At 37.3% G+C, this 13,108-nt stretch overlaps 1 protein-coding gene across 17 annotated transcripts in view; it reads right to left on the bottom strand.

Moving 5' to 3' along the window:
- Positions 1-158: 158 nt before the first annotated feature.
- The window catches only part of kifc3 (kinesin family member C3), a 42,160-nt gene continuing 29,210 nt past the window's right edge, over positions 159-13,108 (bottom strand). For 12 of the 17 annotated variants that reach the window (XM_079374100.1, XM_079374106.1, XM_079374104.1 and 9 more), the window contains 12 exons: positions 11,928-12,075; positions 10,600-10,730; positions 10,411-10,522; positions 10,122-10,303; positions 9,909-10,013; positions 9,322-9,452; positions 8,741-8,864; positions 7,701-7,830; positions 7,391-7,620; positions 6,777-6,929; positions 5,893-6,019; positions 159-1,079 (listed from right to left, as the gene is read on the bottom strand). In XM_079374100.1, coding sequence (XP_079230226.1) covers positions 1,057-1,079; positions 5,893-6,019; positions 6,777-6,929; positions 7,391-7,620; positions 7,701-7,830; positions 8,741-8,864; positions 9,322-9,452; positions 9,909-10,013; positions 10,122-10,303; positions 10,411-10,522; positions 10,600-10,730; positions 11,928-12,075 — 1,596 coding nt within the window. In that variant the 3' untranslated portion in view covers positions 159-1,056. Of the gene's footprint in view, positions 1,080-5,006; positions 5,262-5,617; positions 5,665-5,892; positions 6,020-6,776; positions 6,930-7,390; positions 7,621-7,700; positions 7,831-8,740; positions 8,865-9,321; positions 9,453-9,908; positions 10,014-10,121; positions 10,304-10,410; positions 10,523-10,599; positions 10,731-11,927; positions 12,076-13,108 lie in introns of those variants that run through there. The other 5 variants (XM_079374097.1, XM_079374096.1, XM_079374094.1 and 2 more) reach the window with 3 other exon arrangements.

Here is a 13,108-nt window from a genome sequence, read left to right on the forward strand (position 1 = left end):
TGAGTGGTGTACTCACTTCTGTGAGAAACTGCATGTATGCATGTATATATATTTATATATACACACACAAATAATGTATAATGTTTAAAGAAGGAACACCTTACTTTCAATAAACTAACAACTATTAATTTTATATGAGCAAAAAAAGTACACTGAATAATTTCTCCCAAAGTTTGGTTTGGAGCATTTATTAAAAACTGTGTACAAAAACAAAACTGCATACAAACGTACACCAATGTGAATACAAGCAAGCAAGACCCCAGAAACCGTTCCAGACGAATGTTCGTACTGTTGTCTCCGTGTGGGGTCACAAGGAATGCATCTCTATATACAGATCTAGTCCTCGTCCTGTTCGGCAAACACTGTATACCATCATGGTTTGACTTCACGGCACAAAAACTGCTAATGATTGTCCTAAAATGAATGAGTGCTGAACGCATGCATTGGATCAGAAAGACGGTCTTTCAACGGCCTTCGAGTTTCTATATACAAAATAACGAAATGCTACTTAGATCTGAACGTTTGCATTATTCCTTATTGCCACTATGAAACACAGAATTGTTCAAAGCTTATTGGGTGTGAAATTTTTACTTGTTTTTGCAGAAAAAAATAAAGAAAAGCAAGATCTCTTCAAGATCAAGGAATAAAAATTAAAATCTTGCTCAGACACACGAATATATACATACACGTACATTCAAGCATCTAGAAATCAATCGCATTTACATAACATCAACATTACAAATGACAGCCTAGACTAGACTAAAGTGCGTTTTTGCCCAGAAATACTTTGCCATATCACCTCGTCCTGAGGCAGCAGGTGTTGTCGAGAGGTCAGCGGGAGTGTTGATCGTTTTCAATCGCGTATCGGCATCGTAAAATTAAGTTGGTCGTTTCAATCAAAAGGAACATCGCTTCAGTCATTATAGTTCCCAACATCAACCCTGATTTGCCGTTAAGCTCCTGCCATGCAGCAGGCAAGGTCTTTCATTGGTTCGTTCAAGAAAGGAGCCGATTGGTCGAGAGGTTTGGAGGATGGACGCTCTTTTGAGGTGTTTCTCACGCAGTCAACTTCATTCGTCCTATAAACAAAGAGAAAAGTGTGATAATTACATACACAATCATGACTAATTCATGAAGCTTTTCCAGTTTACAGGAAACACTAGACTTAAAGCATGTTGTTGCAATGGAAACCACACAACAGAAGAATCATCATCAACTATCTTACTGCAACTTCTGCACATTTTTAACCATATTTCGAGGTCTAGAAAGCTCGTCTTACGGTTCAGACAACAGTGGGGTTTAGTCAGTCATTTAGTTACTTGGTCTGCTGAGAAACTAAGTAAGGCATAATAGATCTTTTCTACACAAACGCAACCTAATTATGCCGCCAGATAAAAAAAACAAAAAAAAAAACTTAAATTTTAAAGGCAGCTTCACGTGTAGCCTTTACAGAGGATCTAAGATTGCCGTTCACACCAAGATGAACATCCGGTGTGAAAATTCTGTGCAATAAACATTTTTTGAATGAATTCCTGTTAATGTATCCATTCAGAGACGGGCATGCAGTCATTGCAACTTTTTTTGCATTCTAATCTCTTTTCTATTGCACTGAGAAGAAAACTGGCCAACCAATAAGATTTGGGGTTTTGCTCATATGCACAGAGCCGATGTTGTAAGACAAAATGAAAACTGTTGGTGCTAATATACATATATTTTGCTAAGCGACAGTGAATAGCAGAGGAAGAATCCAGAACCGAGTCTCGTTCTCCATACACTTGTATTTGTGCGCAGCTCTGTTTTGTGTACTGCTGTATTTCTACTGTCCTACAAATGCCACCTACTGTCAGAGAGTGAAACTGCATTGGTCTGAAAAAACAACAAAAAAAAAACAAGCGAAATTGACCGAATTTTCACCCAGAGCATTCATGTTGGTGTGAATAGGAACATGTTAGCAACATGCTAACAATAAAATTAAGTGTCAAGTCTGCGACTGTTCCAAATCAGTCACTTGTGAGCTTCCGTAACCTGTTCAAACATGAATGTTTGAGTAATAGAATTCAATTGCACAATTCATTTTATGCTGACATAGGGCTGTAGTCAAGTCCAAGACCAGGACTATCGAGTCCTGAGACCGAGTCCAAAGAGGTTCGAGTCCAAGTCAAGTCCAAGTCCAAATGAGACAGTCAAAACAGAGAAAGAAAATAAAAGCATCTTCTTCAAAACCACACACTTAACTATTGATAATATGTGACACGAGAGACAGCATATCTTCTATTCTAAGATAATCATTTTGCATTATTATTTGTAATGATCTAAAAGCATGTGCAGCAACACTGTAGGATCAAATTAGGCTATTTTATTTACGTTAGGTTTAGCAATTTCACTAAAGTCACAAACTGAAGTGCAACTTCACATTTTCAGCATTTTTATTAAAGTGTAACAATCACATTCTGGGCTGCCAATGGAAAATATTACAAAGAACAAGCAACATAAGTCTAAAAAAATAAATCAACATGTTCCCATTCTTGAACTTGTTACTTGTTCTAAAGCAGGGTGTCCAAACTCAGTCCTGGAGGGCCGGTGTCCTGCAGAGTTTAGCTCCAACTTGCCTCAAAACACCTGCCTGAAAGTTTCTAGTACGTTTAGATTAGCTGTTTCAGGTGTTTGATAAGGGTTGGAGCTGAATTCTGCAGGACACCAGCCCTCCAGGACTCTCCAGGCGTTTGACTGTTGTGCTCGAGTCTCGTGCATGAAACGGCTTTCTAAAAACACGGCGCTCTAGTTATTAAAAGATGTTTAACTCCAATCTTCTTGCATTTTTTCCTATTCCACTGCCCGCGTTGCATCGGTCAACACAAAAGCACATTATGTGTGAATGGCACATATAGAGAGCATCACAAGAGAGCGGTTAATCATGTGCGAGATGCGGTTAGTTCGTTCTTCTCTCTTTACTGTTATTGTCAAAGTGTCTAAATTCTAGCGTTTGGTAATATTTCTATTCAAAATCGCGATTCCTCGATTTATAAAAAATACATTTGTGGCAAAACATTAAATTCGATAAAATTAATCCATAAAATCTGAAAAATCGCCCAGCCATAGCCCCAGTGTTTGCTTATTTTTACTTTATTTAAATTTTGTGTAATTTATTTATTTTATTTTACATCAAGGTGTTTGATCCTCCAGGCTTTATTAATTTTGCTCTTATTCGTTCTGTTTCTTATTCATTTGGTTCCACAGTGGTTTTTTGTTGTTGTTTTTTTTACTTTTAAGCATTTGTAAGTTTGTTATTTTATATTAGGCTTATAGCATGTGGTGTATTCGTTTTGTTAATAAAAGTCCCATGTTTATTGCAGAAAATTTGTTGTTGTAAGTTATAGATAAGCAATTGACTTGCGCTATTGAAAGTGAAAGTAAATTGCGCACGGGCATTTATAAGCTATATAAAAGCAAAGGAAAGTCAGGTGGAAGAGAGGGAAAACTCCAACGAACTTTGTAAAACCAAACTGTATTATGCAACTCGCCAACATTGTGTCTGTGGCCAAAATAAAAATTAATCATGCCTCTGCGCAGCGCGCACACTCAGAGCCAGGCATATGACGCAGCAGTGCATTTACCAGGCGACCAATGCAATGCCCGTTCTAGATGGATTGTAAATTAAACCAATTACATTACCCGTTTTCCGAACAAGCGAGCCAGATTAATGGTTTTGTTTTGAAAGAGAAAAAAAAAAAAATATAGCTGGACTCGGTCGAGACCAACTACAACATTTGGCGAGTCCAATGACCAAGTCCGAGTCCAAATACCAATGAGTCCAAGACAAGTCCGAGACGACAGAAAAACGTCTTGAGTCCGGACTCGAGTACTACAGCCTTATGTTGACATTGAACGTAGATAATTATATACATTTTGTGAGAAAATACTGGTAATTCTCACCTCACGGTAAGAGTTCTGAAAAGTTTCCACATATGCAAATGGAACTTGGAAGTTGGAACTCCATGCAGCTCCTGTGTTACTCTCCATTGAAAATGAATGACTTCCAGTTTCGCTTGATGCTTGGTAGTGGAAAAGCGGCTTTATTGTCTTTAGTCATACCGCATTGCATCCGATATAGACACTGTGTAAGACGCACCCTTAGGACTTGTCTAAAGATATGTTTTTTGTTTAATGCTATTTAAAAGGAACACTCCACTTTTTTTGAAAATAGGCTCATTTTCCAATTCCCTTAGAGTTAAACAGTTGAGTTTTACATTTTTTGAATCCATTCAGCCGATCTCCGGGTCTAGCGGTCGCACTTTTATACTTTTTAGCATAGATCATTGAATCTGATTAAGCCGTTAGCATCTCGCTCAAAAATGACCAAAGAGTTTCAATATTTTTCCTATTTAAAACATGATTCTTCTGTAGTTACATCATGTACTAAGATTGACGGAAAATAAAAAGTTACGATTTTCTAGGCCAATATGGCTAGGAACTATACTCTCGTTCCAGCGTAATAATCAAGGAACTTTGCTGCCGTACCATGGGTGCAGCAGGCGCAATGATATAACGCAGCGCCTGAAAGTAGTCCCCAGCTATACCTAGCAATGATCTATGCTAAGCTACGCTAAAAGTGCTACCGCCAGACCCGGAGATCGGCTGAATGGATTCGAAAATGGTAAAAAACTCAACTGTTTAACTCTTGGGGAGTTGGAAAATGAGCCTATTTTCAAAAAAAGTGGAGTATTCCATTAAGCACAAGAAACAACATTGATGGAGCGGTTTAGTTTTGTTGCTGATTTGAAATGTTATTTAAATTAGAGTGTGGCAAGCAGTTTTTGGGATTTCAAGATTTCTTCATTTAAGTAGATAGATTTTGGTCTTGGATACCCAAGAGGCATTGCAAATATGGCTGCAGAGTGAACTAACTTTCCTTAAAAGGGCAGTGTCTCTGGTTACATGACTAAAAGTCAAATCCTAATGGTTGGCCAGTTTTCTTCCAGTGTGATGAAAAAAGAGATTAGAACATCTCTCAGTGAAAAATGTTTATATTAGTTTGAACAGAAGCATTAACAGTAGTTCATTCAAATTATTCCTTATTGCACTTTTTGCGCCGAATGTGTCTTCTTGTATTAGAAAATAGCTCACTAGATTTTAGAACAGAGCTACTGTAATCAGTATTGAACTCATTTACCCTGACATGACAACAATGACATCACATTTGTCACAAAAATAAACATTATTCTGTCACCACCATAGTGCAGCCCAGCCAATCAAAAGCAGAGCTGTAGGTGAAGAAATAAAACAAAATTATTTTCACCACTCTCTCTCTCTCTCTCTCTCTCCCACACACACATACACTTAACAGACAAACAGTGAATACAGTGCACAGTTGTAAAAATCACAAGACAACAGATATAGATCAATTGGACAAATACAGTAAGCTTGTACAAGGCCAAACAAAACTAAAAAGACAACAACAAAACGGCAGCTGATTCCAATTTACACACACACACACAAAGCTTCCTGGGGGTTAAAGGCGCTGTGTTAGATGGGTGGGCATTAACGAGGTGACGCGTGGGTCACCATGCCATGCTGAGCGGTTCATGCCAAGCGACCAACCACATAAAACCCCACCTACCTGCCCACCGTCCCCAACCAATGGGCTGCTTCTGTCTACCTGTCTATCTGGAAACCAACCAATTACAGCGTCACAATGCAAAGAACAGATGTCCCCTTCACATAGCGTGACCTGTACTCAACGCACGTCAGATGCTATGATTATCAAGGCTGTGATTATGAGATTAATGTATTATTATATCAGATTATTTACAGAGTCTTATATAAGCAGGTATTTCTGCGTCATGTGACCGTTGGTTTTACAGTGATACTGTAGGTGTTTCTCTCTCTCCTAACCTGTGGACAGCTGACTGTGGGACCTCCGCCGGGTTGTGGGGGTTTTAGAGTTGGAGGAGAGGGTTGAACCTGCGCTGCTGGCCCTTGAGATGGGGAGCGGCACAGGGGTCACGGGAGGAGAGTCCAGCTATGTGAGAAAAGAGATTATTTTGTAAATGCTGACCTGCATTTGTAGCACCTTATAAAAAGTTGTTTTTTTCCCCCAATTATTTTTTTTTTCTTTTTCGTTATACAAGTTAACATTTTATTAATTGTTTATAATGAAATGCATTTTACTTTTCCAAATTTCCATTTTATTTCTCCCAAATTGTGCATTTTCCATTTTAATTCCACTGGATTCAATTTTTATAATTAAACTGTAATAATTAATTCAAATCATGAAACATACAATTTAACAAAAAATTCTCTGTGGTTTAATTAATAGCTTAATTAACTTTTAATAACCAGAAAGCATGTCTAATAAATTTAATTCTGGATTAATTATATATGATACACAATTATATTAAAAAAAACAGCACAAAACATTAAAATATTATAAACTATTCAAATAATGTATTTAATTATTTAATCTTTTAAAATGTAAATAACAAAGTTGTACGGCAGCAGTTTACTGTTATCATGGGGGCCTACATTTGTCACTTACTTGGACAATAAAATATTGGGTTCAAATTTGTGTTACCTATGTGAGAACCATACATTTTCTAAATTAATTTCTCTAATTTTAAATCACACACAAATCACATTATAATAATGAACAGGAGCAGAGGAAAAGTAATAATGAGTGTATTGATTAGTGTATTGATGAATGAGGCCACTGCAATTTAAAAGGTATTATTGATCTTAGACATGAACTCGTGAGGATGCGTGTGTTTGTGCTGGTGTACCTCCACGCTGTCATGAGTTGGAGACGAGGATGTTGAGGAGTTCTCTGCTTGGCGGCGTGACAAAGACGAGGGCCCGATCTCAACAGTACGAACACGCTGAGCGAACTTCAGAGAGCAAACTGACTCACTGACGTTACTCTCTAGAGGAGACACCTGAGATACAGAGAGAAGAAGCACAGTTTATCTCAGAATCTCAGAGTTGTGAGAAACAGTACTGGAGGGAATGGTAAACTGTAAATTATGTAGATAAAAAATTCTGTAAACTTCTTGTTTGGGAATCATAAGGAATATAAGTACTGTGGTTCCAATTCAAAACCACTTCGTTATGATTCCATTAATGACTTTTATTTCGCCTTTAATACAACAGCCTTTTTAATTCCATTAGTTCACAACGAAGTTTTTTAGCATAAGAGGTGATTTCTGTGGCGATTACCATAAAACAACAGGAGAGGGTGTGCACAAACTGCTTAAAATACCTGGTCTGCTCGTGCTGTACCAAGTACAGTCTTTATCCCTAAATCCATTATAATCCACTCAAAATGCGCCGAGGTTTAAAGCAAGCCTCTCTTCATTATAACCCTGCTGACCCAGTGATCCAGAGAGCGCTCACACACCTGCACCATCATGAGGGTCTTGCTGTCTCCGCTGAGTGAGTCCTGCAGCAGGTACGTGAGGCGGGAGTTCCTGAAGGGCACGTGTGAGTGTTTGGAGCGCAGGGCGTTGATGACGTCGCCCAGCGCAGACAGTGATTTGTTGATACACTGAGCCTCACGCAGACGGCTGCCCTCGGCGCCGGATTTGGCAATCCGCTCAGAACCAGCCAGATCCACCAGATTGAGCTTACCTGCAAAAAACGAGAACAAAAAGTGAAGGTTTCATATTTGCAGTTTAATTACTTCCAGTTTAAATGAACATTGTGTGTACCTGAGGTGCGGTGGCCCGTGGAAGAGTTGAAACCTGCCACTGTGACGATAAGGAGGGCATGAGAGCGAGAGCTGTGCTCGTTTAGATTAGTGCACGCTGTCGCCCTGTTCATGTGACCCAGGTCAAACACCTGCAAGGTCAAAGGTCAGCGGTTACAAACAATGAATTAAACTGAATGGATTGATGCTCGTCTATATGACAGACCTGGCATCAGAACACTGATTATTGAACACATCTGAACTATTTTCACTAAATAACGTCTAAAATATCACTTTATTTTACAGTCTCTTTTATACTATAATTATCCTTGTTATACTATAATACTAACAGTAAATTATGTAGAATTACAAGCAACTAAACCAAACCCTAATCCCGTAGTAAGTACATGTTGCTAATTAATATTACTCAGTATTTTATTGTATAATTACACTGTAACAAGGACACCTTAACCCTGTAAAATCTGAAATAATAACAAAAACATAAATTTTTTTAAATGTTTGAAAGCAAACACTTTCTCAAAAGCCTGATGTATCATGTTTGATACTCATGTTTAACATGATTTTTTGATAATATAACAAAGTTATGCTTACTATACATTTACTTTATAAAAATCATTAAGCCTGAAAAGGTACACATACTAAAATGCCCTTTATTCGCTAAAAAAATATAATCAATCAGATGAAGGCATGTTGTGTACAACAGATTTTTCAGCAAAGTTTTGATAATTTAGAGGCCTTAGAAATTTGCATATCAAATATGACAACACATTTAAAATAAAGACCAAATATTTTTTTTTATTTATATGAGGTATACTTTAAGTAGTAAAAAATTTACTACTTTCACAGTTTTCAGAGAGGAGTAGCAATGGATATGCTTTACATTGTCTACAAACTGACCTAACAAGGAAACTTTGTTGCTTTTCCATTAAAAATGTATCTAATAGTGGTGATATTCATTTATTTATCAAGTTCATGAAGCTGGCTTTAAAGCATGAAGAGACGACAGGAAGCATAACTCTGGTCAGATGCTTTGAGCTTCACCTTGTTAATGTCCTCCACGCTCTCCACGGTGAACTCTGTGAGTCCTGGCACATACAGCTGTCCACTGCCGTCTGGACACATCTTTATATCCAGCTTCTCATTGGGATTGTCGCCCAACAGGTTTCTGTTGGAATCAGAAAAACACAAATTAATTCATTTTATCTGCGCAAAACTTAAAGTGGGGCACAGATTAACATTACGCAGGCAAGCTGAATCAGAGCCTATGCACATCTGTTTGAGTTACACAACACAGCAGGAGGCAGGACAGGAAAAGTGAGGGACAGGGCGAGTGAACAGACAGTGTAGGGGGTAATGTGTGACGTGTGATCTGTTTGTGTCTTGCAGATGGCCTGAGAGATTTTAAATCTAATCTGTTTTTACATAACTGCTGACCGGCAGAATCTGTGGCAGGTCACACACACTTCAGTGTGACATTGGGACAATAAAAGAGTGCTGAATATGCTGCAGTGATGAGCACGTCACACTGAAACAGCTCCTGTACAGCATTTGATCATCATCATCATCATCATCTCTCCCTCCTGCTGTCACAGTGCAGCTCTACTTGTGTCTGTTTTTCTCACCGAAGTGTCTCATTGTAGATTTCCACCATGCTGACTGTGATCTTATAGTCCCAGTCAGGCTTTTTCTCAGACACTTCAGAGAAGAGCAGCCGCAGAGCACGCTGGTTAATGCCAGGGTCTTCAGGGACACCCTGCATGAAACAACCAGACATGAGAGACTGACACGAAAACTACATAACCAACATGTATTTAAAAAAAAAAAAAATTTTATTAAATGTGTTTTAAATGCAAGTAACACAACATATTGTTTAACGGTATGAATGATTGATATTCATTTACAATTTGTTTAGTTTTTTTTAAAAGATTACATTTAACGATGTTACTGAACTACACCAGTAATCATAAAAATATTTTTTTAAACACTGAAAATAATCAGAACTATTTCTTGAGCAGCAATTTAGCATAGCATATTTTATAATATTAATAATATAATTATTAATTAGTATGTAGTGCATAAAACAAATTTGACCTATTTTTTTCAAAAATATTGCCACAATGCAAAAAGTCTTAATGGGCTTGATTTTTTTTTTAGGACAATATAGTTATATTTTTAGTTTTAGAGTGACATTTGAGAACATGTGATATACCTCCATAGTATAGGTCTTTCCAGAGCCAGTCTGCCCATAGGCAAAGATGCATATGTTAAAGCCATCAATACAGGAAGTGACCAGAGACTGCACTTCCTGGAACACCTGTCCAATCACAAGAAAGCGTATAGTAACTGATATAATAACAAGACTGTGATATAATAACTGATACGGGAAATACAACTGTAGGAGAAAACTAGTTCAGGCACTAACCTCCTCCTGAGTGGCCTGAGTGGGAAAGACTTTGTCAAGTTCAAAGGTCATGAGCTTGCCCTTATTAGACAAGTAGAGAACAGCATCATCATCAAGGTCAAAGGTTACTATGTTTTTGGTGTCAGCAGCATCTGTTTCTCCAGCATATACAGGACGTACTCGGCACAACACCCGAATGTTTCCTGAAAAACAAAATCTTTATAATTAGAATATCTAATTTCATAGAATCAAACAACATACAGTAATATGAATCAAACTACACAATTCCCAGAAATCTCTGCAGTCTCACCTTTGAGGCGCACCAGTTCATTGTGGCATTTCTTCCTCAGGTTCATCTCCCGCTTGTATTTGCGCAGCAGTTCTTGGTTTGCATTGCTCACCTCTCCAATCACCTGACAGATCTGTAATCAGAGACAGACACGACTGATGAGCTGCGCTCAGGCTGATGTGTCTGTGAGCTCGTATGCGCTGCTCTCACCTCCTGCTTTGCCTCAGTGATGGCTTTCTCCAGCATGTAAGGGAAGTCCTGCACCTGTCTCTTCAGACAGTTGTAATCACAGGTGAGGGTTCTCAGGGCTGGCTGCAGGGTCAGGAGGTTCATCCGCACACCTGTTGTACAACAATCAAAAGAGAAATAAATAAAATTATTTTTTTTACAAAACATATAAACTAGAGCATTTTTGAGAAACACAAATATTTTGGTAACACTTTAGTATAGGGACCAATTCTCATTATTAACTAGTTGCTTATTAGCATGCCTATTATTAACTTAAAAGCACATATTCTGAATGACCATATTCTACATCTCTAATCCTACCCAATACCTAAACTTAGCAACTCCCTTACTATTAATAAGCAGCAACTCACGAGTTTGAGGCAAGTCATAGCTAATAGTTTGTTAACAGTGAGAATTGGACCTTAGAATAAAGTATTGCAAGTAAAGTTTTGTATTATGATATTATTATTTATGATAATTAAGTACATTTTTAATTAAATTTCCAATATTCCCAATGGTGAGTCTCGTTAGGTTGAGGAATCCAGGTTTTTACCCAAATGAGCACACCTTTGGACTAAAAGCCCTGAGGAAGTTTTTTCTGGATGCATAAGGGGCTCATATTTCATGAAGACATAGACTAAAATAAAGAAATTGTCACTATAAGATATATACAACAAAACAAATGTCAAATTTTATCTCATCAATTTGTCTTTGACCTTTCTAATGAAGTATAGTTGTCGAGATAAAAAAAGAGACTTAAAAAATCCATCCATCCATAAATTGTGGCTTCACCACATTAACAGGTAAAAGAAAAAAGGCAACAACAAAAAACTATTTAAAGTTTTTTTTTAGTAAAAAATAATATTACACTAATACAGTTGTACAATATTAAAATGAATAAATTATGGCATAATAACAATTTTTATGTAAAGCAATACAAAAGACAGTACATATAGCACTATGATATGTATAACACTTTAGTTTAAGTATATTTCCTGGTTGTTTTATTTCAAGGTGTCCTTGTTTCAGTTTAATTACACAAATAAATATTGAGTAATATTAACAACATGTACAATTATAGGATTTGGTTTATGGTTAATTGCTTGTAATTGTGCATAATTTACTGTTATTACTATGTGAAATACATTTAACAAGAACACTAATTGCCTTTTTTGCATCAAAGTAATGAGAATATGAGAGGAAAATAAATCCAAATGGGTTTTGTTTAAGAACAATATATTTGCTTAGGCCTATTTCTATTTTGACTTGAGGGTGAAACACGACCTGGACTCAAACACACATGGTCTCACCTGCTAGGTTCTCGTGGACGGCCTTCATCTCGCTCTCGGCTCTGATAAAAGCTTCCTCGATCACTCTGTTCTTCTCCTCCTCCAGACTCTGCATCTCTGCCTCCAGCTGACCCTGAGCTCTCTCCATCTCCCCCTCATACACCAGGATCTAACACACACACACACACAACACTGTCAACACATCTGACCCCAAGGTCAATAAAATCCCGTGTCACTGAGCTATTCAAATAGTAAATGTTTTAAATGAGGAATTACATAAGGTAGTATAAAGGAGCTTTTACAATGACAGAGATTAAATCGCCAACACTCTGAATGTATGATTTGTATCAAGATCACTGTCAGTGTAAACACATTTTTACAGACACTGATTTGATCTTATTCAGATGTCATGAGAAAACCAGTTATCCAAACATCTGAAATGGCAAAATATACAACCAAACAGTCCTCAATTGTAACCCCGTTCAGACTGGAGAGTGGTTACAGTGTTTACTTAAAATTACTACAGTAGCATTACAGAACCAATAATTTCTATATAAAGTATACATCCGTCTATTTTACAAATTTTATTAAGTTCAGATATTATCATTTAAATAATTAATAATTTTATGCAAGATATTTGTGACGCTAAATTGGATGCTTATGCATGTATTATCTACACAACCAGCCAAACATCTGGTATCTGTGATATCATACATCAGTGTTATATTGGTCATTATACTTCCTAATATTTCAAAAAACCATATCAGGTGACAACTACTTTCCACCTTAATGCTAAATCAATCACAACAGTTTAAAACACCACAGATGAGCATATCCTAAGTTCCACCTTATTTGAATAAAATAGCTTTACTTCTGACCAACATAACACAAACCCAGTCATGACTCCTAACCAGTGTCATTAGTTAGACTGACCTAATGCAGTTAGTTAAGTGAAAGAAGACCTGTGGGTGGGTGGAGGGCTGTTGGTCACACATGGGAAGTGCATCTGGGGTCACACACCATCAATATGTATAAAGTACACAACGGGGGTGACATTGACTATTTCACAGTAAGTTAGAAGGGATAACTACTGCAGGTAGAATAAATTATAAACCTGAAGGGAATGTGAGCTAGTTACTCTGCAAAGTTTCAGGGTTTTACAGGTCAAAAATGAGCATGAGCCAACATCAAACTACATTTTT

This window comes from Barbus barbus (genome assembly GCF_936440315.1).
Source record: "Barbus barbus genome assembly, chromosome: 23".
In the NCBI taxonomy this organism is placed as follows: Eukaryota; Metazoa; Chordata; class Actinopteri; order Cypriniformes; family Cyprinidae; genus Barbus; species Barbus barbus.